We start from the raw sequence: 26,264 nt of genomic DNA, 5'->3' as shown, positions 1-26,264 counted from the left end.
ACCTATGCCGGTGAATTCCAAAATTTCTATCTCCAGCCCAGAACTCTCCCCTCATTCTAGACTTGTATATTTAATTGCCAATTTGATACCTTCAGTTAGATGTCTAACACACATCACAAACTGAACAAGCCCCAAATTGATCTTGATCTTCTCCTCCAAAACCTACTCCTATATCAATAAATGGCAATTCCATCTTTCTAGTTACTCAGGGCAACAACCTCCAACTCACCTCTGACTCCTCTCTGTTTCTTACATCCCAAGTCTCATCTGTCAGCAAATTCTATCAACCACATCTTCAAAACATATCCATAGTCAACCACTTCTCACCACATCCCCAGGCACCACCCTGGTCCAAGCAGCCATCATCTCCCACCTGGATTATTGCAGTAGCCTCCCGGCTTCAGCCAGAGTTATTCCATTAACATTTAAACTTATTCTGTCACAGGTGTCCTAACCAGAATGACTCCATCTTGAATAAAGGCCATATAAAGCCAAAAAAAAAAAAAAAAACAAAAAAAAAACTGCTGGGTGACTTTCTCAGGAAGTTAGGCACTCTTTATCACAAGATGTCTAGGGCTGAGGAAACAAGTTAATGGAAAAAGGCATTCTTAGTTTAAAAATGGGTTTTACTCTAATGATGCTATTAATAGTACACCCATAAATTCTCGCTGAAATCAATAGTTACACAAGAGAACATGAATACTAATATCCTGTCACAAGCTGATCACAGGACTTTATAATAAAGTACACTATTCTTAGCCCTAATATCCTATGTAAGCAAGCGTTACATTAAGGTAGAGGCGTTCCTCCTCTTGCTTTCTGAGCATGCCCTACTCTGTAATAGAGTGGTTTCTAATAAACTATTTAAACTTTACTATACTCTGTGACTTGCCCTGAATTATCTCCCTGCAAGAGCCAAGAACCTGCTCTTGGGTTCTTGGATGAGACCCCTTTTCTGGTAACATTTTCCCATTGCATCTCCACTGAAACCTTAATGAGGTGAGACCCTCCAACCCAGAGGAAATACACTGTGCAGCACCAATTGGCCAATTTTGGGTAAGTAGTGGAATATATTTTTATAGTGGTAAAGGACGGGGTACTTGTCTAAAACTGGTTAGAGGTCCAACTAGGAAGGGTTGGAGGCCCTCCACATCCTCATAGCTGGATATGGATTCAGTGTGACGAGATATTAACCATTACTCCCTTTAGATTAGCCCTCCTTGCACTCTTGGCTGCTCGTTAAAGGCTGCTACTTGCCAGTTTCCTGATTGCTGTCTATGTTTTACTGCTGTGTTTTCCTGCTGCTTTTCACAGGCCTCACTTGACCAGTCCTGATATTTTTAACTTTTCACTTTCCTCATTTGCCTTCAGATTATCGGCTCTTCGCCTGTCTGCTCCGGCATCCTGTTAAGGTACATTGGGGATGAATGGTTCTGCAAGATTTACTTTCCCTATATGTAGCCCATTTACATGAATTATTTATTGCCTCCCCTTCTCTCAAAATTGAAACTTGGTACTTCCAATTTTTATTTATTTATTTATTTATTTGGAGATGAAGTTTTGCTCTGTCGCCCAGGCTGGAGTGCAGTGGCGTGATCTCAGCTCTCTGCAACCTCCGTTCCCCAGGTTCGAGTGATTCTTATGCCTCAGCCTCCCGAGTAGCTGGGACTACGGGTGTGTGCCACCATGCCTGGCTAATTTTTGTATTTTTAGTAGAGACGGGGTTTCAGCATGTTGGTCAGGCCGGTCTTGAACTCCTGACCTCAAGTGATCCACCCACCTCGGCCTCCCAAAGTGCTGGGATTACAGGCGTGAGCCACCGCGCCCAGCCAGTACTTACAAATTTTAAATGAAAAATTCCAGGGTGTATGATTGAGCCAGGCAGCAATTATGCCAGTCCCATGTAGACAAACAGCTATAGAATAGGGAATTGGAGATTTGTTTTTAGCAGTTCCTTTTCATCTGCTCACTAATCAAATGACTTTTACTTCTTGGTTACGGACAGCAAGCAAGTTTCACCCTGCTTGCCATCACTGTCCTGAGCCTGGACATTCATTCCCGGGTCTGTGTCATTTCCCTTTCTTAATGAGACATTTCTTTGTCAAGTCCCCTATTGTGGTCTCTCTAGTGCAAATGGCCCAACTCATTATTTGGGTAATATGAATAGCTGAATTAAAGTGACCACAGGGGCTGGGTATAGTGGCTCACACCTGTAATCCTAGCACTTTGGGAGCCCAAAGCAGGAGGATCATTTGAGCTGAGGAGTTCAAGAGCAGCCTGGGCAACATAGCAAGACCCCGTCTCTATTTTTATTAAAAAAAAAAAAGTGATCACAGGATCATTTTCCCTTGCTTATTTGGCTCTGAAAGCTCTTTCATCCATTTTAGTGGAGCTTGGCCAGTGGCAGTACAACCTCAATCACAATGATCTCTATTTTCGCCTTTACCTGCTCCCTTCATGGGCAACACAGCCTTAATCCTAAAAAGCTCACCACTAGGGTACATATTAGAGCATTGGGACCAATTTAAATTAGGTGGGCTTAAGAAGAAGAAATTTTTATTTTTATGTAATATTATTTGGCCCTAATAGGGCCAAATAATAATGTTATTATTCCAAATAATAATAATGTTATTTGCAAAGTCAAGAAAAATGGCCACCTAATGGAACTACAGCCTTTAATAGTTATACTTCAACTTGATTTGTTTTGCAAGCAGGAGGGAAAATGGGGTGAAATACCATATGTTCAAACATTTCTATTGCTTAGTCAGGATAAAACTTTAAAACAAGTATGTGCATATTTAATGAAAATAAAAGAGGAAAACTAATTAGATATTCTAGATGATCTTTCAATGCAAGCCTTGGTCAGTTCCAATGCTTCAGGTGCATCTGCCCCTGTCCCTTCTAGCCCTTCTAGTAGTGCTGTTGAGACCTCTTCATCTCATCCTCCTTACCCGTCTAGCCCTATTTTACATCTACCTCCTTCTGAGATGCTTAGTCCTATTCTGTACCCGTTACTCCCTGAGGAACCCAGCCCCACCTGTACTACCCATAGCGGAGCCTCTTAGCAACTTTCAAAGGAAAATCTTTGCTTAGAGAAGTGGTAAATGGGGAACAGGGCACTATAAGGGTATGTGTCCCTTTTTCTATGTCTGATTTGGCATTATGCAAAGAAAAATTTGGTTGTTTCTCTGAAGACCCAGGAAAATTTATAGATGAGTTTGAGAAACTAACTCTGACATAATTTAACCTGGCAGGATTTGCATATTTTGTTATCCACCTGCTGTACAGTGGAAGAAAAACAGTGGATTTTGGAAATAGCTAGGACACATGCAGATGAAATGCTATCCCACAATTCTAATCATACTATCTACAGGGCTGGGGGTATTGCAGTTCCTGATCAAAATCGAGGATGGAATGATCAAAGGAATAGTGAAGACTGAGAAGAGAGATCACATGATCACTTGTTTATTAGAAGGGATAAACACATGTATGAAAAAACATGTTAATTATGATAACGTGAAGGAAGTTACCCAAGGTAAAGATGAGAATCTGGCTTTGTTTCAGGGACAATTGAGGCAATTAGGAAATATACTGATCCCACTTCAAAAGGACAAACTTGATTAGGGGTACATTGTATAATCCAGTCTGCCCTTGATATCCATTGGAAGCTGCAAAAAAAGCAGCCTTGGTTCCCCAGACTACTATGAACCAGTTTTGGGACACGGCATTTATGGTTTTTAATAACAAGGACAACACAGAGAAAGCAGAAAAACTTAAGACAGCTTCTCAAAAGGAACAGCTCTTAGCTGTGGCCTTAAGCTTGCCACACACATGGGGGTTGCCCTTACACTTCTCAGCCTTGGCAAGGGAAGCTAGAAGGCAGAAAGCCCCAATCTGGGCTTCCAGATCACCGCAACTTGAATATAAATTAATGTGCTTGCTGTAAGACAACTGGCCATTAGGAAGAGGGAATGCGCACCACTCACTCTCGGGTTTGCTCAGACATCCTTAGTTTAGGTGCTGAAGGCCAAGAGTGATGGGGCTCAAGACCTTCTGCCACAGCTCTCATTGGGCAACAAAACCATGTATCTGGAGGATCCTGGGGTAACCCTTGAAGTGGCAGGTAAGAATATTAATTTCCTTCTCTATACAGGGGCTGCTTGCTCTGTTTTGGCGCATTATGAAGAGGCTTTATCATCCCGAGACTGTATGATCACAGGGATAAATGGACAAGCTCATAGGTGCTGTTTTAGCATCCTACAAGCTGCTCTGCTTTTTTTTTTTCTTTTTTTGAGACAGAGTCTCATTCTGTCACCAGGCTGAAGTGCAGTGGCACGATCTCGTCTCATGGCTTTGTATGTTTTTCTTTTAATGCCTGAATGCCCTGCCTCTCTTTTGGGAAGAAATGTATTAATTCAGCTTCAAACTGTAGACTCTTTCAGAGATTACAAGGTGGATGAGGAATTGCTTTTACTTCTCTCCAAGACAATGGAGAAAAATTAATAGAGATTCAGCTAGCTTGCATGTTGTAGTAACCTCCCAAATAGATCCTATGGTTTGGAACATTTAAGTTCTGGGGAGGGCATTACATACCCCTCCAGTTTGTATTTAACTTAAACCAAACCTGGTGTCTCATATTCCCTGGAAAAGACAATACCCTCTGAGACCAGAGGCACAAAGAGGAATCCAGCCATTAATAAATAAGTTTCTGCAATTTGGTTTGCTGAGACTCTGAGTCTCCCTGTAATACTCCAATCTTGTCAGTTAAAAAGACAAGTGGAGACTATAGATTTGTTCAAGACCTCCTGGTTGTCAATGAGGCTGTTGTTCTCATACATCCTATAGTATGCAATCCTTACAGGCTGTTAGCCCAGGTCCCTGGGGGTGCTAATTGGCTTACAATCTTAGATCTTAAGGAAGCCTTTTTCTGTATTTTGGTGCACCCTGATTCACAATCCATCTTTGCTTTTGAATGGACTGACCCACATAGTCATTTAGTTTCTCAATTAACTTGGACAGTTCTTCCCTAGGGGTTTGGAGATACCCCTCATTTATTTGGAAATGCGTTGGCTAAAGAATTTAAAATGTGATGATTGGATAAGGGCACCATTATTCAGTACTTAATGATCTGCTTATTGCTAGCCAACCAAAAGGGACTCAGACAATAACACCATTTCACTGTTAAATTTTCTGAGAACTAATGGGTATATAGAGTCTTGCTGTACAAGGCCTAGATTTCTTTTCTTTTTATTTTTTTGAGACAGGGTTTGGCTCTGTCGCCCAGGCTAGAGTGCAGTGGTGTGACCTCAGCTCAATGCAACCTCCATCTCCTGGGGTCAAACAGTCCTCCCACCTCAGCCTCCCAAGTAGCTGGGACCACAGGTGCACACCACTACACCCAGCTAATTAAAAAGAAAAAAATTTTTTAGAGACGGTTTTGCTGTGTTGCCCAGACTGGTCTTGAACTCCTGAGCTCAATCAAGTGATCCTCCCACCTCGGCCTCCCAGAGTGTTGAGATTACAGGTGTGAGCCACTACGCCAAGCCAAGGCCCAGATTTCAACTCAAAAAGTTAAGTATTTGGGATACATCTTAACTCCTGGCACCCGGGCAATAGCCCTGGTACAAAAAGAAGCTGTTTTGGGTGTTCCAGAACACCAAACTAGAAAACAATTACGGGCTTTCCTAGGGATGGCAGGATTCTGCCATTTATGGGTACCCAGATTTGGGATATGGCCAAGCCTGTAGATGAGGCTCTGAATGGGATAACAATTATAAACACGCTTTTAATACTCTCTAAGAGTACATCTCCAGCCTTAGGAATCCTCAGTCTTGACAAACCCGTCTTCGTTTACGTGGCTGAAAAACAACAAACAGCCCTGTGCATTCTTGTCCAGAAACTAGGAGATATCCTTTAACTGGTGGCATACTTTTCTAAGCAATTATACCATGTAGCTTCAGGATGGCCCAGATGTCTCAGAGCAGTTGCAGCAATTGCTATTCTGGTAGATGAAGCTAACAAATTAACTTTGTGGCAACATCTGGAGTTTTTGGCCCCACACCAAGTACAAGAGGTTCTAGAAGCTAAAGGACACCTATAGATAACCAAGATATGCTTATTAAAGTAGCAGGCTTTATTGTTTAGACACTCCTGATATTACTCTTAAAGGATGCCAAACCTTAAGCCTGGCTACTTATCTGCCTGAGGCTATGGACCCTCTAGATCATTCTTGCATGCAAGTTATGGAGCAAATTTATTCCAGCTGGGCAGACTTAAAAGATGAGCCACTAGATAATCCTGAAACAGAATGGTTTACAAATGGGGGCAGTTTTATGTATCAGGGAAACTGGAGAGCCAGGTAGGCTGTTGCCAGTCAGCATGAGGTAATCGAAGCCCAGGCTCTGGCTCTAACAGCTTCTAGCTCAGCTCAAAAAGGAGTTAATGGGCTGGGTGTGGTGGCTCACACCTGTAATCCCAGCACTTTGGGAGGCCGAGGCGAGTGAATCACCTGAGGTCAGGAGTTTGAGACCAGCCTGACCAATAGGACGAAACCCCGTCTCTACTAAAAATACAAAAATTAGCTGGGCATGGTGGTGGGCACCTGTAATCTCAGCTACTTGGGAGGCTGAGGAATCACTTGAACCCAGGAGACGGAGGTTGCAGTGAGCCAAGATTGCACCATTGTACTCCAGCCTGGGTGACAGAGCAAGACCCCATCTCTCTCTCTCTCTAAAAAAAAAAAAAAAAAAAAAAAAAAGCAGTTAATGGCTCCTACCATAGCCCTTCAATTGGGAAATGATTTAAGAATGAATATTTACACTGACTCCAAGTATGCCTTTCTGGTCTTCATGCTCATGTTATCATTTGGAAGGAACAGAGATTCCTAACTGCTGCTAAGGGTTCCCGTATAAAATACCACTCGGAAATTTTAAATCTACTAGATGCTGTCCTGCTATCAAAGGAAGTTGCTGTGAGTCACTGCAGGGGGCATCAGAAAGGAGACTCCACTATAATAAAAGGAAGTTCTTTTGCAGGTGCTATACCTAAGGCAGCTGCATTAAGAGAGCCAGTCAACTTTGTGGGCATGTTGGTACCCACTGCCCTGGTGATGATAAAGCCAGAGTATACTAAAGGAGAACAGGAATGAGCTAAAACCCATGGATTAACTTTAAACCCTTCCAGATGGCTAATTGATGAAAATGGCAAGCTATATGTACCAAAGGCTGATCAATGCAAAGTAGTTAAACATGTGCATGACTCCACTCATTTGAGAAGAGATTCCCTATTTCAACTGATGACTTGTCTTTTTATAGGAAAAAACCTTCTTAAAACAGCAAAACAAGGGACTTGGGCCTGTGAACTATGTGTCCAAAATAACCCAAATAATCAAACTTTACCTCCTCCTTTAGTAAAGCCTGTTCAGCACAGGGGAACATACCCAGGTGAAGACTGGCAAATAGACTACACTCAAATATCCCCATGGAAAGGATTCAAATATTTATTAGTATTCATTGATACCTTTACTTGTTGGATTGAAGCTTTTCCTACCTGGTCTGAAAAGGCAACTGACATTTCTAAATTTTTATTAAAGGAAATAATCCCTAAGTTTGGGCTGCCTAAAAGCTTACAGAATGGCTCATTTTTCACAGCAACAAGAACCCAAAATATATCACCGGCTCTAGGAATTCAGTATCACCTTTATTCAGCATGGAGGCCACAGTTTGCAGGAAAAGTAGAAAGGGCCAAACTTCAAAGAGGACTCTTGCCAAGTTATGCCAGGAAATATCAGAAACCTATTCGTCTCTATTGCCTGTGGCCTTGTTGCTAGTTTTGGCTGCCCCTAAGAGAAACTTGCAGCTCAGCTCTTTCGAAATAATGTATGGAAGTCCTTTCTTAACTGCAGATTTCCTAGTAGATATAGATACTTTCAAATTACAGAACTATGTTATTAACTTAGGTCGGGTGCAAAAAGCTCTTCTTGAATATGGAAATCAGAGACTTCCTCCCTCCACTAAGGAAGAAAATGCTACAATCCAGCCAGGAAACTGGGTTCTATTAAAAACTTGGAAGGAAGGGTCTCCGTTAGATCAACCTTCCCCAAAGTACTTGTACAAAGTACTCTACCAAGTACTCCTTAGTACCCCAACTGCAATTAAACTTCAAGGAATAAGCAGCTGGGTTCATTTATCTCGAATTAAACCCATTTCTTATGAAGTCCCACAGGCTGAGACTGATCTCACTTATCCCTGTGTACCAACCACTGATCTCTGGCGCCTGCTCAGAAGAAACAAGAAGGATGAATAACTTAAAGATTTGGATTAACATCTTAATTCTGCGCATGTATTGGAACCAGCTAAGAAGCAATCTGTTTGCCAAATGGGCACAAACTTTAGCCTCCCTACACAACAACACTAATTGCTGAGTATGCACAGAACTAATGCCTCCTCCACCTCAGGCTGCCCTGGCACATCCTGCCAGCCACTATGAGCATATGGGGAAATTATTATGATTGGGGTAAATGGACCACCCTTTTTCCCTTCTACTACAGAAACACAGGGCCCAGCCCTTTCCCTTCCCACCGTGAAACAAAGAAGCCTCTTTTTTGTTTGATCAGAAAATTAAACTCCACTCTGACATAAGGTTATACTGCACACGATGAATGGATGACAGCTGTCTAAATTCAGGTATTAGGCAGAGTGCCCCTATGCTTTGAAAGACAATAGCAGTGATTACTACACTGAAACCTGTAACATGGAATGGTTACTACCCCAACACTATAACTGCACCCTTTTTGTAACTAGCCAAACGTGGATGGGATGGCAAAATGAGTCTTTATGGCTAGGTGCTTGTATTTCTCCTTGGGGTTGGTTATGGGCATGTGGGTCACATGGCTGGCCATATATGCCTTATAATTGGACTGGAAGATGTACATAGGGTCATCTTCATCTCCCAGGATGTATCCTCACTAGATTATAATCTCTCCCATCTAACTGGGAAACTGTAAAAGCTCGTCATAAGTGACAAAAGCAGTCTTCTTGGTTGTTTTACCCATTGGCTATCTGTCACATGTGTCCGTATAGAAGACCACCTAAACAGGCTTTGTGTGAGCAACAGGGCTGTTTATTCACTTGGGTGCAAGTGGGCTGAGTACGAAAAGAGAGTCAGCGAAGGTAGATAGGAGAGGGGCAGCTTTATAGGACTGAGGTAGGCAGAGGAATGTTACAGTTAGAGGTGGTTATCTATTGTCAGCAGAGGAGGGGGTCACAGGGTCCATGGTGGGGAGATGATAAGATTCATTGTCCAGAAGAAGAATGTCACAAGGTCGATTGATCAGTTGGGGCAGGACAGGAACAATTCATAATGGTGGAACGTTGTAAGGCTGGTCAATCAGTCAAGGCAGGAGCTTCTTTTGTTTCACTTCTTTTGTGTTTTTTTGGCTGCTCCAGACTTCTTGGCTCCTGCAGGCCATCTGGACTTATAGGTGCAGGTCACAAGGGTTACAATGGCTGAGCTTCAGCTCAGAGGCCTGACACTATCTTCCCCCCACAGGCAGCCAGAATTGACATTGAGCTTCAAGCCAAAGCCGTAGCTAAACACAGCTGCAGTTTTCAATAATACACACCATGCCCTTACCCTCTTGACTGAAGAAACATCTCAAATTAGACAGCCTTATGAAACTATGGCTCTGGACATGTTAACAGCAGCTCAAAGGGGGAACTTATGCTATAATCAAAACAGAATGTTATGCATACATTCCAGACTATTCACATAATGTTACTCAGGCCACAAAAGACTTAGACACCCACATCTCTGCCATTGACACGCTGTCAGTTGACCCCATATCAGCTTGGTTCTAACAACTGCCTAGTCCTTGGGAAACTTTTTTTGTTTAGCATGCTTGGGATAATTCTATTCATTCTGTTTTGTGCTGTGGAATATACTGCATTGTACTTTTTATGTAGGAATAAAAGTTAAGCTTATTCAATGCTTCTTTAAATTTAACACGTTAATTTTCTAGATTTCACCTTTTTCTGGGACTTAGAATTATGTATGATTGGTCCTCACTATACAGATGCTTTCTGACTGGCTAGCTCTCTACTTTAGGCAAAGGGATCCTAATGGTTAGGCAGGAATATCATCGCTTCTGTTCAGCTTGAAGTTACTGAAGATGGATCTCTGTCCCCCTGCACCCCTTAGGATTAAAGGTCTCCTTGTAAAAAGGAGGAGGGAATTATATCAGAACTGTCCTAACCAGAGTGATTCCATCTTGAATAAAGGTCAGATAAAGCCAAACCTGCTGGGCGACTTTCCCAGGAAGATAGGCACTCTTCACAAGATGTTTATGGTTGAGGAAATGAGATAATGGAAAAAGGCATTCTTAGTTTAAAAACGAGTTTCACTTTAAAGATAACAGTACACCCATAAATTCTCCCTGAAGTCAATAGTTACACAAGAGAATAACAATACTAATAGTCTGTAACAAGCTGATCATAGGCTTTTGTAATGAAGTACACTAGTTTTAGCCCTATAAAAGCAAGCATTACATTGAAGGCAGAGGTGCTCCTATATAAACAATACTTGCTTAGTACTACTTCAAAGCAAGGATACTACTCAGAAACACAGTAGTACTATTATTAGAAATGGAGTAGTTTCTAATGAACTATTTTAACTACTATACTCTGCGACTTGCCCTGATTCTTTGCCGTGGACGTCTAAGAACCTGCTCTTGGGTCTGGAATGAGACCCCTTTTCTGTTAATTCCTCTATTCCAGTCTTGAAAGTAAAAGCCAGTCTTGAAAATAACCTGTGAAGCCCCCAAGATCCACCCCCACTCCCTTATCCGCTTCCTTCCTGACTTCACCTACCCCTCTTACCTTCCCTTGATCCTCCAGCAAGCCGGGCATCCTCATTCCTCCGCATTTATGCACCTGATCCTTTGACCAAAGTGCTCTTCCCTCTAGACCGCCTCCTTCGCCTCCTGTAGATTTTTATGCAAATACCCTGTTCTCAGTGAGGCCTTCCCTAACCTGCCTATTTAAAATGACCATCCCCATAACCGGGCACCGTTCCTCACACCTGTAATCCCAGCACTTTGGGTGGATGAGGTGGATGGTTCACTTGAGGCCAGGAGTTCGAGACCAGCCTGGCCAGCATATAGTGAAACCTCATCTCGACTAAAAATTAAAAAAAAAAAAAAATTAGCCAGGCGTGGTGGTGGGTGCCTGTAATCCCAACTACTCTGGTGGCTGAGGCAGGAGAATCACTTGAACCCGGAAGGTGGAGGTTGCAGTGGGCCGAGATGGCGCCACTGCACTCCAGCCTAGGAGACAGACTCCGTCTCAAAAATAAATAAATACATAACAATAAAATAAAACAAAATGTCCATCCCAGTGCTCCCTATCTCTTTGCCCTACTTTTTCTCCCTAGTATTTACCACCATCTAACATACTACTTAGCATCTTATTGTCTATCTGCCCACACAATGTAAGCTTCACGTGGGCGTGGATCTGTCTTGTTTAGTGGTGAGTCCCCAGTGACCTGGTACATGGAGGTACTCAAAAATATTTGTTGCATAAAGTAATGAGCAAAGTTTGGCACAAATGTTAGCTATTATTATTTCAGGGCGTATCGGTAACAGCACCCTACCCTTTGCAAAAATCTCCTTGGGAACCAGAAACTTAAACACAACCAGGAAGAAAAAAAATCAGCCAAAAATAAAAGCGAATTAAGACAGTTGGGGTCTTATTTTAGAAATATATTTCTAGGTTCTGGTATGTTGGGCTCTGTCATCTTTCTACCTGATCAAGGAACCACTGTGACATTTTTTGGTAACTTCCAGTCTGTAGTTTGGATTTAGGAGTTCAGGATTCCAATCCTAATTTCCAGGTTCCAGCTGCGTGGCCCGAGTAGCCCGGCCAGCCCCACCCCGGGGCGCAGGAGGCGCGCGAAGGGCGGGAGTTCTCGGGTCCCCGCCCTCGGGGAGGCTCTGGGCGCGGGGCGGGACTCCGGGACGCTGGGCGGGCGTGCTAGGGCCCCGCCGCCCTGGCCCGGCCTTGCCTTGCGCTGCGCGCTCACCATGGTGGGCCCCGCGCCGCGGCGGCGGCTGCGGCCGCTGGCAGCGCTGGCCCTGGCCCTGGCGCTGGCCCCGGGGCTGCCCACAGCCCGGGCCGGGCAGACACCGCGCCCTGCCGAGCGGGGGCCCCCAGTGCGGCTTTTCACCGAGGAGGAGCTGGCCCGCTATGGCGGGGAGGAGGTAGGCGGGGGTGTCGCGGGCCGAGGGACCCGGGGTGGCGTCCGATCTGCGGCGAGCCGAGCGGGGACCCAGGAGGCGCCGGCGGCCCAGGAAGCTCTGGGGGACGCGCGGCCCGCGGCGGGCGCCCTGGGCCGGCGGGGGGCCTCCTCTCTCTAGGCCCGGACGGATGGCCGAGGGGTGAGGACGAGTCCTCAACAGTCGGAGCGCCCCGCTTTGCCCGCACACCCCACCCTGAACTTCCCCCTCGGTCCCCGGGAGATTTCCCCTCTAGCCGCCTTTTCGTTGATGATCTGCGTACAGACCTCAGAACTTTTTGGTTTTCATGTTAGCATCAGCCGAGGCGTTTACTGTGCCCACGCATAGTGGGGAGTGGCGGGGGACGGAGGGAGGGAAGCAAAGCCTGCTCCCTGGGTTAGGTGGGAATTGAGACAGGTCCTGGGATAAGCCAGTCTTTGCCTGCACTTCCTTTTCCTGCCCCTGTATCCCAGGCCTCTGCATCGGACTCCTCAAACCCACTTTTAGGTCATGTACCCCTGGGGCTCAGCCAAAGCTGGAAGCGAGCGCAGAGGGTGGACTGGAGGTTAGAGATCCCCACAACCCCCCCCACACACACATCAATAGAGACCCCCCGCCCACACACACCCACACACGTCAATAGTCTAGAGGCGTCCAGAAAACTCACAACCACCTGTCCACCTGGGTTGGTTGGGACTGGAGCCGCACGACAAGGACCACCAGGGGGCTGATATTAGATGCGGAGCGGGGGAACGGCATTGGGGGGAGGTCATAGTACCATAGTATTTCAGAGCTGGCAGGAACCCATCTCCTGCTTTTACACATAAGGAAACTGAGGCCTGCCACCCATTAGTGGTAGAGCAGGAAGAGGCCTGATGTTTTTCAAAACCCTCTGGCCTGGTCTCGCTAATTCCTGAGTTAATTGGCCTTATATGGACTAGGATTGCATGGGGGTATCAGAAACCTGGCCCTTAGTCAGTGATGCCAGTTTGGGCATCATTTGTGAAGGGGCCATTTAGAACCATGAGTCAGTGAGGACACCGAGGGAGGGAGACATGGCTGGGATGTGAGGATGTTAAGGGATGCCTTTTTGCCGGTAGCAGAGGGAACCAGATGGTTCAGAGTCCAGGCATCCGTGCAGAAAAGAATTAACATGGCAGGCCTGCTCTCCTTAGAAAAGCCTACTTGCAAGGGTGGGACTTGTCTAGTGTCTGGATTTCTCACCCTTCCCTACCCAATAACGGTGGACTCACTTGCCTAGGCCGTATATACAGATGGTGTGGTTAGTATTGAACACTGTATATGCTAGGCAGAGGGTGCCCCATGTGACCAGCCCCCAGTGAAAACCTTGGGTGCTGAGTCTAATGGGCATCTCTAGCAGAGGAATGTTCTGCCAGAAGAATGGCACATACTGTCAAGTTTTGTTGCTGGGGAAAGAGTGTGCTCTTCCTCATGGGAGGGAGAGAGCATAGGAAACCTGCACATAGATTCCCCTAGATTCTCCCTCTGTGTTTTTCCTTCCCAGCTGTGAGTAGAACTATATGCTGAGTTCTTGGAATCTTCTTTCTAGGGACTCTCCAACTGACCCGATGATCTTTGGGACCACTGGCACAAAAATCTAAGGAAAGAGAGAGTTCACCACTGAGGTTACAGCAAGAGTGCCAGAACTGCAAGATGAGGACTGAGAAAAGACCCTTGGTTTTTTTATGTTGATGTTATAGATTGAAATTTAACTGAGAGAAACAGAGAGAGGACCTTGAGATGGAAACAGGGGTAGGAAACAATTGTTTTGGGAGTGGAGCCTGAGGATCTCTGTAGGTGGAAGGAAGGAGCCAGAGAGAGGAGGGGAGCGAGGGACAAGAGAGGCAGTTGAGTGCAGTGGGTTCAAGCTGTGCTGCGCTGTTGTTTGACCTAGATTGTTCTGGTCTATGCCTGTTATCCAGGGATAATTATTAATAACACCCTTTCACTCAGAAGTGTGACAATTTGTATAATACATTGGATCATACCTGGTTTTGAGTCCCTGTTCTGCTGTGTGATTTGGGGCAAACTACTAAACCTCTCTGAGTCTCCACTTTGTTCATCTGTAAGATACTTGGATTAGTCCAGGTTTCACCAGGGAACAGAACCATTTGGATATCTATATCTATACAGTTGATCCTTGAGCAACACAGGAGTTCGGGGTACTGACCCCCATGCAGTCAAAAGTCTGCATATAACTTTTTTTTCTTTTAGAGGCAGGGTCTTGCTGTGTCGCCCAGAATGGAGTGAGTGGCTTTTCACAGGCAGTCATGGTGCACTAGAGCCTGGCAATCCTGGGCCCAAGCGATCCTCCTGCCGCAGCCTCCCAAGCAGCTAGTATTACAGGTGTGCACCCAGCCATGTATAACTTTTGACTACCCCCAAAACTACAGTTTTTTTCCTTTTTTTTTTTTTTTTTTTTTTTTTTTTTGAGACAGGGTCTCACTCTATTGCTAAGCCTGGAGTGCAGTGGCAGGAACACAGCTCACTACAGCCTCCTCCTGGGCTCAAGCAGTCCTCCTACCTCAGCCTCCCCAGTTACTGGCATTACAGGTGTGCACCACCACACCTGGCTATTTTTTAAATTTTCTGTAGAGATGGGGTCTTCCTGTGTTGCCCAGGCTGGTGTCAAACTCCTGGGCTCAAACAACTCTTCCACCTCAGTTTCCCAAAGTGCTGGGAATACACGTGTGAGCCTCCATGCCTGGCTCAAAACTTAATTACTAATAGCCTACTGTTGACCACAAGACCCAAGAACATAGTCGATTACCACATATTTTGTAAATGTATTATATACTGAATTCTTACAGTAATGTAAGCTAGAGAAAAGAAAATGTTACTAAGAAAATCATAAAGAAGAGAAAATATATTTACTGTTAAGTGAAAGTGGATCATTATAAAGGTCTGCATCCTGAGAAGGAAGAGGAGTGGTTGGTGTTGCTATCTCAGGGGTGGCAGAGGTGGAAGAAAACCCACATATAAGTGGACCCATGCAGTTCAAACCTGTGTTGTTCAAGGGTCAACTATATATAGATAGATAAATGGTTTATCATAAGGATTGGTTTACACGATAGCGGGGGCTGGCTGGGCAAATTGGAAATACATAGAGCAGGCTATCGGAAGGGGCAGGCTGGAAGCCCTCAGGCAGGAGCAGATGCTGTAGCCCATGGGTCTTTTTTTTGAGACGGAGTCTTGCTCTGTTTCCCAGGCTGGAGTGCAGTGGTGTGATCTCAGCTCACTGCAACCTCCGCCTCCCATGTTCAAGCAGTTCTCTACCTCAGCCTCCCGAGTAGCTGGGATTACAGGCGCCCACCACCATGCCCAGCTACTTTTGGTATTTTTAGTAGAGACAGGGTTTCACCATCTTGGCCAGGCTAGTCTTGGACTCCTGACCTTGTGATCCACCCGTCTCAGCCTTCCAAAGTGCTGGGATTACAGGCGTAAGCCACTGTACCCAGCCTTGTTAAGGTCTTTCGATTATGAGATTAGGCCCACCCAGATTATCTGGGATTATTTCCTTATATAAAGCCAATTGATTGTAGATGTTAAAACACTTCTAAATACCTGCACAGCAATATCTAGGTGAGTATTTGATTGAATAACTGGGTACAGTAACCTGTGCAAATTGACACATAAAATAAATCATCACAATGGTTATAATAAGAGTTCCTACTTGGCTGAGTGTGGTGGCTCACACCTGTAATCCCAGCACTCACTTTGGGAGGTCGAGGCAGGAGGATTGCTTGAAGCCAGGAGTTTGAGACCAGCCTGGGCAACATAACAAGACCTCACCTCTACCAAAAAAAAAAAAAAAAAAAAAAGAGTTCCTACTCTAAGCAGGTGTTTTGTGAATGCCTGCATTAAATGAGATGGTGGTGTGCACAGGCTTAGCGTAGGCCTGGAATAGGGCTTAGCACCGTAAGTCTTAATAAATGTTAGCTACTATTATTTTTATTACCTTATTAAAGATACAAGCAAGAGGCATTATAACAGGTCCACGGTCCTTTCATGCACTACAGAAATCTAATAAGCTCTGAAACCTAGACATTTTTGTTTTTCACAAGTCATTTGACAGAAAAACCCAGCTTGATCTGAAATCACTTGATGACAGAACCTTGTTGGAGCTGCTATGAGTCTACGTTAGTCTTTATCCCATTTACTGTGAATGTTCATGTTTCACTGGAGAAATACTAACATACTTGATTATGGGTGTTGCCTTGGACCTCCCTAGAGGTATTGCATAATATATGGTATGTTCCCCATAACACCTTTCTAAAATCTGACATATTCTCATATTGAAAACATGTCTGACCCCCAGGAGTTTCTGCTGTGGGATTGTGGACCTGTGTAACAAGCCTTTCTGAAACATCTAGCAGTGAGTGACTTGCTTCTACTAGATATAAAAAACCTTCTTTCTTGGTTGAGAGCCAAGGCAGACCCGCCTCTGTCAGTCACACATCCCACCGTGTGGTTCAAGGTGAGAGAGCTCAGACACCCACACAGGGATTTGCGTAGTTTCTCCAGTGGCAGCTTCAGATGGGAAATCCGTGAAGCATGGGTGTCCTGGCTGTTGGTGTCTTTCACAGAACCACACTGTGTTCTGGATCTACTGCACCAAGAGCCAGTTCTTCCCTTTTAGGCATTGTAGGGCCTCAGAGTGATCCATGGCTCCCTAAATCATTCACATATGGGAATAGAAAAATCTTTGGTATACATTAGTCCTTCGAATGCTTGCTGAAAATCTGGGCGGGGTGTGGTGGCTCACACCTGTAGTCCCAGCAGTTTGGGAGGCCGAGCTGGAAAGATTGCTTAAGCCCAGGAGTTTGAGACCAGCCTGGGCAACGTAGTGAGACCTTGTCTCTATTTTAAAAAAGAAAAAAAATCTGGACAGCATCTCCTTGGTGCTTCTTTAGAACTCCATTCTCCCAGTAATTCTAGTAAGGGTTGTACAGAAGAGGTGATTTTGAGGACCTCTTATGTAGATAACAGGTTATAAAGTAAGTGTGTTGAACAAAATTGAAAATAGAGGAAAAAAAGGTAGTGTGTTCCAGAGTGCCTTTCTTTGGCACTTGTTTTCTTCAACTCCTGTCAAAATTGCCCTGATAGGTAGAGATATTGCTTGCACATGTTCACCGGTAGCTTTTGCCTTGTCACACACCTGTTATGATAGCAGGGTTTCACTGTCTACAGATTGCAGGCCAGAGATTGGTATTCAAGTTTTCAATAAGGAAGAATTGCCCTAGGAAGGGCAAAGGCTTAGAATCAGACAGGTATGAGTCTGAATCCTGACTTTTTATTTACCAGCAGAGAAACCATTGACAGGTTATGTAAACTCTAAGCCTCAGTTTCTTCACCTACAAAATGGGTATAGTAATAACTGCCTTACAAGGTTATTTTATTTTAGTTTAGTTTTTGAGACAAAGTCTCACTCTGTCACCCAGGCTGGAGTGCAGTGGCTGATTTTGTTTTGTTTTGTGTGTGTGTGTGTCTGTATTTTTTTTTTGGAGACGGAGTCTTGCTCTGTCATCAAAGCTGGAGTGCAATAGTGTGATCTTGGCTCACTGCAACCTCCACCTCTCGGGTTCAAGCAATTCTGCCTCAGCCTCCCCAGTAGCTGGGATTACAGGCACCTGCCACCATACCCGGCTAATTTTTGTATTTTTAGTAGAGACAGGTTTTCACCATGTTGGCCAGGCTGGTCTCAAACTCCTGACCTCAAGTCATCTGCCCACCTCAGCCTCCCAAAGTGCTGGGAGCCACCATGCCTGGCTGTTTCTGTGTCACTTCTATTCCTGTGTCTGCATTTATACTCCCAAGCCTTCCACCCACCCTCTACCTTCTCAGTTGTCATTTCCCAGGCCTGAGAGTCTGTGCCTGGGAGTTGTGCTATCCATGGATGTCCACCTACACTAGGTCAGAACTCACCACCACAGCACGCTCTGTTTACTGATAAGACCATTCCTCTGCATGGCATATGAGGTATCTATGTCACTCTGAGGCCTCAAAAATGCTAAACATTCTTTTCTTCCCCTATAATATGACTTCCTCTTTGCACTTACACCTTCAAGTAAGTAGTTTAAGGAGGAGATAAAAATTTTACTGTTAAAAAAAGGAGATTGCTGGGCGCAGTGGCTCATGCCTGTAATCCCAGCACTTTGGGAGGCCGAGGCGGGTAGATCACCTCACGTTGGGAGTTCAAGACCAGCCTGACCAACATGGAGAAACCCCATCTCTACTAAAAAAAAAAAAAAAAAAAAAAAAATTAGCCGAGCATGGTGGCACACGTCTGTAATCCCAGCTACTCGGGACACTGAGGCAGGAGAAATGCTTGAACCCGGGAGGCGGAGGTTGCGATGAGCCAAGATCATGACATTGCACTCCAGCCTGGGCAACAAGAGTGAAACTCCTTCTCATAAAAAAAAAGATTGTTGGCCGGGCGTGTTGCCTCATGCCTATAATCCCAACACATTGAGAGGTCAAGGCAGGCAGATTACCTGAGGTCAGGAGTTCTAGACCAGCCTGGCCAACATGGTGAAACCTGTCTCTACTAAATATACAAAAAAAAAAAAAAAATTAGCCAGGCGTGGTGACACACGTCTGTAATCCCAGCTACCCTGGAGGCTGAGGCAGGAGAATAGCTTGAACCTGGGAGGCAGAGGTTGCAGTGAGCCGAGATTGTGCCACTGCACTCCAGCCTGGGCAACTGAGCTAGACTCTGTCCCCCCGCCCCACAAAAAAAGAAAAGAGTGTTAGTGATAAGATGCATGTTTTTGTTTATCTTATGTATGTGAATGTTATATTTATATGGCTGTTTGCCCATAGAAAATAAGTGTCGGCTGGGCATGGTGGCTTATGCCTGTAATCCCAGCCCTTTGGGAGGCCGAGGCGGGCAGATCACTTGAGGTTAGGAGTTTGAGACCAGCCTGGCCAACATGGTGAAACCCTGTCTCTGCTAAAAATACAAAAATTATCTGGGTATGGTGGCGTGTGCCTGTAATCCCAGCTACTCAGGAGACTGAGGCAGGAGAATCGCTTGAACTGGGGAGGTGGAGGTTGCAGTGAGCCGAGATTGTACCATTGCACTCCAGTCTGGGTGACAGAGTAAGACTCTGTCTCAAAAAAAAAAAAAAAAAAAAAAAGGAAAAAGAAAAGAAGTATCAAGGAGAAAGCCACAGAATGGAAGATATGACAAAATACTGGGGTTAAATGATAGCTGTAATATATTTTAAAAATTGATATAAATACATAATCCCACTTGATAAATAATCAAAACTGAGGAATAAGGAAACCTGGTAAAGGAAAGGCGGTAAATCATCACAAAGAAAAATGCCGTCTGCTGGCTTGGAAATCCAGGCCGTTTCAAATGACCCGTGTTAGATGAGGTGGAGCAAGTGTCCACAGAGTCAATGGCAGTCCTCTAGGGCCTGTCTTTAGGAGCCGGTTTGGAGTAATAAAAGGCAGCCCTCTGCTGAGCTCCTGTGTCGTGCCTGCTAGGTGTTACATACACTCTTTTCCTCAGCATTCCCGAGGCAAGTGGGCGTTACCCTCATATGACAGGCAGAGAAGCAGGCCTGAGTGGTTATGAGGCAGTGAGGTGTGTTTCCTTGGGCAAGTTGCTTAGCTTCTCTGAGCCTCAGTAGCTCCTCTGTCTGTTAAATGGGATCATGAAAACCCTTCACCATAAGCTGCACAAGCGCAAGAACACTAAGGCCCACCCCAAAGAGAAGGCCAAGCAGCAGGTGCTTGCAGAGCCTGAGATTCCTATGGACCCAGCAGCGACTCCCACCCTCGCCTGGGCTGTGAGCCACCTGGCTGATGCCCCTGCACCTCTGATGGCACTGAGACAAAGGAGAGATCTGGTCTTGGGTGTCTTGGGACTGTACCCATCGTCCCAGCCTGAGCCCAACTTGATGGAAGCTAGAAAAGTCATGCCATCCTTTTTTGTGTAATTCTTTCTTGGTGGGGAAATTCTGAGGTAACATTTTATGCCTGCTAATAGAGCCAAAAAAAAGTGTAAAGCCCATTGTTAGTAGAACGGTGGGGAAACAGCATTGCTTACATATCTCTAGCACTATAAATGTTGTTACAGGACAAACTAATAAAATATAAACAGTGATTAAATTTTCATATATTTAGGCCCAGGAATTCCATATATTGAAATAGGGCACTTTCCTATGCATTCACTGGGTGGAGAGAAATTTTTAAATAAAGGCCTCAATGAAATAAGTCACCAAATTAGAAAGTAATTGATAGAAACATGTATTCATAATGCTGCCATTTATAGTTCTAAGGATTGGAAACCACCCAAATACCCAAAATAGAAAGCTAGCTAAACAAATAGGTAGACAATATCACTAATATAAGATGGGGCCCTACGCTGGGCATGGTGGCTCACGCCGGTAATCCCAGCACTTTGGGAGGCCTAGGTGGGTGGATCACCTGAGGTCAGGAGTTCGAGACCAGCCTGGCCAACATGATGAAACCCCATCTCTACTAAAAAGACAAAAAATTAGCGGGGCATGGTGGCGGGTGCCTGTAATCCCAGCTACTCAGGAGGCTGAGTCAGGAGAATCACATGAACCCGGAAGGTGGAGGTTGCAGTGAGCTGACATCGCGCCATTGCACTCCAGCCTGGGCAGCATGAGTGAAACTCTGTCTCAAAAAAAAAGATGGGGCCCCATGGAGCTGTTTAAATGACAGTCATTTTGGTGGAAATGTTTATATGAGGAAATGTTACCTGTAAGAAGCAAAATATAAAATAGATTGCTCATATCAGTCACATCCGTGTATGTCTGTTGATGAAGAGGAAAGGAAATTTGGACTGATAAGTAATTCATCATTTACTATTCTTTTGAATTTTCATCTCCATGAAGTTGCTTCTGTTCCTGATTTTCTTTTTTTTGAGACGGAGTCTCACTGTGTCACCCAGGCTGGGGTGCAGTGGCATGATCTTGGTTCACTACGACCTCTGCCTCCAGGGTTCAAGCAATTCTCCAGCCTCAGACTCGCGAGCAGCTGGGATTACAGGCATGTGCCACCATGCCCGGCTAATTTTTGTATTTTTAGTAGAGATAGGGTTTTGCCATATTGGCCAGGCTGGTCTTGAACCCCTGACCTCAGGTGATCCGCCCGCCTTGGCCTCCCACGGTGCTGGGATTACAGGCGTGAGTCACTGTGCCTGGCCCCTGATTTTCTCTATAAAGGAGAGAATTGCCACATTCTTGTCATGAGACTTTATGACTTTTCCAAATTTCTGTGTGTGGGCATGACGCTGCCCAGGCAGGTGGCAAGCTCGCCAAGGACCAGGCTTAACAGAAAGCCTTTGGGACCTGACCCACTGCTCTTTGCTCAGCTTGTGATGGGAGAAGATTTTACTAAGTTGCACGGGAAGAGCTGGCTCTTCCCCTCCTCTTCACAGCTTCTCCCCTGCTTTCTAGGAAGATCAGCCCATCTACTTGGCAGTGAAGGGAGTGGTGTTTGATGTCACCTCCGGAAAGGGTAAGTGGTGTGGCATTTTGAATCTTCATTTCCAGGGAGCACAGAAGCCAGAGTGAGCAGCACTTGGAGGTGTGAGGAAAGGGAGGGAACATTAGGCAAGTCCTTTTCATTCCATTTTATTTTATTTTATTTTTTGAGACGGAGTTTCACTCTGTCACCCAGGCTGGAGTGCGGTGGCATGATCTTGGCTCACTGCAACCTCCGCCTTCTGGGTTCAAGCAATTCTCTGCCTCAGCCTCCCGAGTAGCTGGGATTACAGGCACCACCACCACCGCTGGCTAATTTTTTTGTATTTTTAGTAGAGACGGGGTTTCACCATCTTGGCGAGGCTGGTCTTGAACTTCTGACCTTGTGATCCACCCGCTTCGGCCTCCCAAAGTGCTAGTATTACAGGTGTGAGCCACCGCACCTGGCCTTCCTTCCATTTTAAATGAGCAGATTGAGTTAATCTTTGTCAGTGTTTTACTTCAGCAGGGGCTTTTTTCCCCCGATAATGACATGCTTCTACTCAAAAGCCTTTCATGACTTTCCATTGCCTGTAGAATTAAATTCAAACTTAATGATTTACCCTAGTTGAAGCAATGAGAGAAGTGTTCTTTAGTAAAGAGTTGGCATTATAGAACATTACAGAACATTTTAGTGCCATTTAATGTAACTACTAATGATATCTTGGAGATAGTTTTGTATTGGTTTATCTATTATTTGATAACAAACACTGCTGAATGGAAATAGATTTGGCTTCCACCAACATTTAAGAAGAGGGAACATTTTTCTTGTTTGCATCTTTAATTTTTTTTTTGGAGACAGTCTCGCTCTGTTGCCCAGGTTAGAGTGCAGTGATGCGACCTTCTCCAGCTGCCAGGTTCAAACGATTCTCCTGCCTCAGCCTCCTGAGTAACTGGAATTACAGGTGCACGCCACCATGCCCAGATTTTTGTATTTTTAGTAGAGATGGGGTTTCACCATGTTAACCAGGCTGATCTTGAACTCCTGACCTCAAATGATCTGCCCATCTTGGCTTCTCAGAGTGCTGGGATTACAGGCATGAGTCACCGCACCCAGCCTGCATCTCTAATATTTTTAAGAGACTATTTTCTCAGTATTAACACTTAGGTGAAAAAACAGAACGAGAAGGGGGCTAGGCACAGTGGCTTATGCTTGTAATCCCAGCGCTTTAGGAGGCCAAGGTGGGCAGATCATGTGAGCTCAGGAGTTCAAGACTAGCCTGGGCAACATGGTGAAACCCCATCTCTTCAAAAAAAAAAATACAAAAATTAGCTGGGCATGGTGGTGGCACATGCCTGTAGTCCCAGCTACTCTGGAGGCTGAGGTGGGAGAATTGCTTGAACCCGGGAGGTGGAGATTGCAGTGAGCCAAGATTGTGCCACTGCACTCCAGCCTGGGCAAGAGTGAGACCCTGTCAAAAAAACAACAACAACAAAAGAGGTTGTAGGGGGACTATTCTCATTTTATATTTTCTGAAAATCCCTGCTCAGCCTGCATGTGTGACTTACTTCACATTTAGAGGAAGTGGAATCCAACCTGATGGCTGGGGTGGCTTACTGGACTTTGTATCGCCATTGTTTGGCCTCTCCGTGAGCCTGGAGTCTTTTTTAGGATTGGGTGGGGGCCTTGGGAGCGCCCCCACGTGCAAGCTCCTGGTTACTCTGCATGTAAACCCACGCTTACGTCTCTTCCTTCCTTCCCACTACAGAGTTTTATGGACAAGGAGCCCCCTACAATGCCTTGACGGGGAAGGACTCCACTAGAGGGGTAGCCAAGATGTCCTTGGATCCTGCAGACCTCACCCATGACACTGTGAGCCAGATTATAAGCCTTTGTAAAATCCTCTACCTCCTTGTCCATGCCTTTTTCTCTTTTTCTTTTTCTTTTCTTGTGTGTGTGTGTGTGTGTGTGTGTGTGTGTGTGTGTGTGTGTGTGTGTGTCTGGGCAAGAGCAAGCCTTCCTAATTAGCTTATTTACCCTTCGGTCCACTTGGTATGGTGGCCAGGCATTTTCTTGAAATAGATTATCCTACCATGTCATCTCGACTCAGAAACCTTCCATGGCTGTCTGTTGCCTAGAGTCAAGTCCAAACTCTTATGAACTTGTGATCCAACTCAGTGATCATCACAATTTGGCCCCAACCTGCTTTGGCAACCTAATGCTCCTTATGGTCTGTACCTGCCACCCCATCCCTTCAGCCCCTTACAGCCTTGCTATTAGTCTCTGAGACCCATTCCCCAGGCCATGCTTGGTAGCTTTGTGGATGAACTGGGTTGGGAAGAAAGGTCTCCCTCTATGCTTATATTTCTGTGAAGGAGGAGATAGCATTAAAACATTTTTTAGGCCAGGAGTGGTGGATCATGCCTGTAATCCCAGCACTTTGGAAGGCAAAGGCAGGTGGATCACCTGAGGTCAGGAGTTTGAGACTAGCCAGGCCAGCATGGAGAAACCCCGTCTCTACTAAAAATACAAAAATTAGCTGAGTGTGGTGGTGCGCACCTGTAATCCCAGCTACTTGGGAGGTTGAGGCAGGAGAATCGCTCGAATCCAGGAGGCGGAGGTTACAGTGAGTTGAGATCATGCCACTGTGCTCCAGCCTGGGCAACAGAGTGAGACTCCATCTCAAAAAAAAAAATTTGTTTTTTAAACCTATTCAAGGTCTAAATAATTCCAACAGTAAGGCTGGAATTTCCTCTAACTGTGCTCAACATCAAACTGACATTGAGATAAATTGAGATGAGCCAAACTCATAACAAAATGAATGTAACAATATTACAAAAATGAATGAAGAACTTAAGAAAGGGGAAGGTGCCAAATGTATAATGGGAGGAGTGTAGAGAGAGGGAGGATTAATCGGGGGGAGGAAGGGGATGCAGATGCAATAGGGCATGCCCTGCCCCACCCCAGCATGCTCTCTGGAGTCTTTCATCCCTGCCATCAGTCAAACCACAAAGTGTGATGAAGCATTGCTCCCCGTATGTTATACCCTCCCACCCCCGCCCCCCGCTCCAGCAGTGTCTCTTAGGCCATTTGTCCATTATTTGGTTTGTTGAGATATCTTTTCTCTTGCATTAGGGATGTGGGAGGCAAGGCAGGGATGGAGAAAGGCCAGTGCCAAACACTATCCACTTACCCCATCTCCTGTCTTTCTTGGGCTTTTCTCCCCAAGACGGGTCTCACGGCCAAGGAACTGGAGGCCCTGGATGAGGTCTTCACCAAAGTGTACAAAGCCAAATACCCCATCGTCGGCTACACTGCCCGGAGAATTCTCAATGAGGATGGCAGCCCTAACCTGGACTTCAAGCCTGAAGACCAGCCCCATTTTGACATCAAGGACGAGTTCTGATGTTCCCCCTGCAGGAGCAGGTCCTTGGGAGCGTGAGGCAGGAAGACACTAGGTGCTGAATCTCCTGCAAAACTGGCTGCCTGGAGGCCCTGAGCCACCCAGATCCGAATAAAACAGATGCTTACCCTGGAAGAGCAAATGCCTCCTGTTGTCCTTGGTCAGGGGTTCTGTCTACCTGGGGACCCCTGTCTGCACACCAGGGATCAATAAGAGCCAAAGTGGGACACCTCCTAGATGTCAGTATCACCTGGCTGGGCAGTGGAATTTTGAGCGACCTTTACTTTATACTTTTCTGTGCTTGACAGATTTTCAGCCATGACCATGTTCACTTTACAATCAAAACAAAAATAAAGGTCCCATTTTTACAAAAGGAGAATTCTTCTCCAGAGGCCATTTCCTTGGAGCCCCGTCAGCACCCCACATAAGCGGGTGGGCTGTGTTGTTCTTCCGTAGTCCTGCGGGGCCGGATGGTGGGGCATTTAGGCGATGGGCAGGAAAAGAGAGTGGTGAGGTGGGAGGGTGGGCGATGGGAAGGGAGCCAGGAAACCCGGCTGGAGTGAGGGTGGGAACTGGCTTCAGTGCACGTGCAGCTGGAGATTGGTGAGGAGGGCCGGGGTCAGTGTGGGCAGAGCCTGGTGGAGGTCATTCCAAGAACGGGAGGCATATTCCTTATGCTGGACTGAGGTCAGATTTTAGGAGGAAGCCCCTTTTGTTAGAGGGGGCAAATTTTTCCCTCTGGGGACATTGGGTGATGTCTGGCAACATTTTTTTTTTTTTTAATTTTTGTTGGTCATGACTGCAGGATGCTACTGGCATCTCGAGGCCAGGGATGCTGGTCAACATTCTGTAATGCACCTGACAAAGCATTATCCGGTCCGAAATTTCACCCATACTGAGGCTAATAAATACTGTGTTAGATGGATCCTAGACATTTTACAGTGGAGATGAATTTCCTTGACATAAAACTTGTATTTTATTAAAATAAATAGCAACTGCCCCCAAGAGAGAATTTTCACATTAAGCAGAATAATCTGTTAAGGTGATTGTTCAAAATGTTGATTCCTGGGCCCCACCTCCTAGCGCTTAGGATTCAGTATTTCTAGAACATGGCCTGGAACAGTGCTT

The 26,264-nt window shown here is 45.5% G+C and overlaps 1 protein-coding gene and 1 long non-coding RNA gene across 2 annotated transcripts; one reads left to right on the top strand and one right to left on the bottom strand.

The window, feature by feature from the left end:
* Positions 1-8,964: 8,964 nt before the first annotated feature.
* Positions 8,965-11,921, bottom strand: LOC117977087 (uncharacterized). Its single transcript, XR_010110115.1, has 3 exons — positions 11,799-11,921; positions 10,875-10,978; positions 8,965-9,469 (listed from the first exon to the last, which is right to left on the bottom strand). It is a non-coding gene; the product is annotated as an uncharacterized LOC117977087 (long non-coding RNA).
* Positions 11,922-11,991: 70 nt separating this feature from the next.
* Positions 11,992-25,278, top strand: NENF (neudesin neurotrophic factor). Its single transcript, XM_034946409.3, has 4 exons — positions 11,992-12,253; positions 21,727-21,787; positions 23,502-23,605; positions 24,963-25,278. Exons 1-4 carry the CDS (start codon positions 12,077-12,079, stop codon positions 25,137-25,139), a joined length of 519 nt encoding a protein of 172 aa, XP_034802300.3. The 5' UTR covers positions 11,992-12,076; the 3' UTR covers positions 25,140-25,278.
* Positions 25,279-26,264: the final 986 nt, after the last annotated feature.

Source organism: Pan paniscus, chromosome 1, assembly GCF_029289425.2.
Source record: "Pan paniscus chromosome 1, NHGRI_mPanPan1-v2.0_pri, whole genome shotgun sequence".
In the NCBI taxonomy this organism is placed as follows: domain Eukaryota; kingdom Metazoa; phylum Chordata; class Mammalia; order Primates; family Hominidae; genus Pan; species Pan paniscus.
Note: the sequence above shows the minus strand (reverse complement) of the source record. Positions and strands in the feature narration are given on the sequence as shown.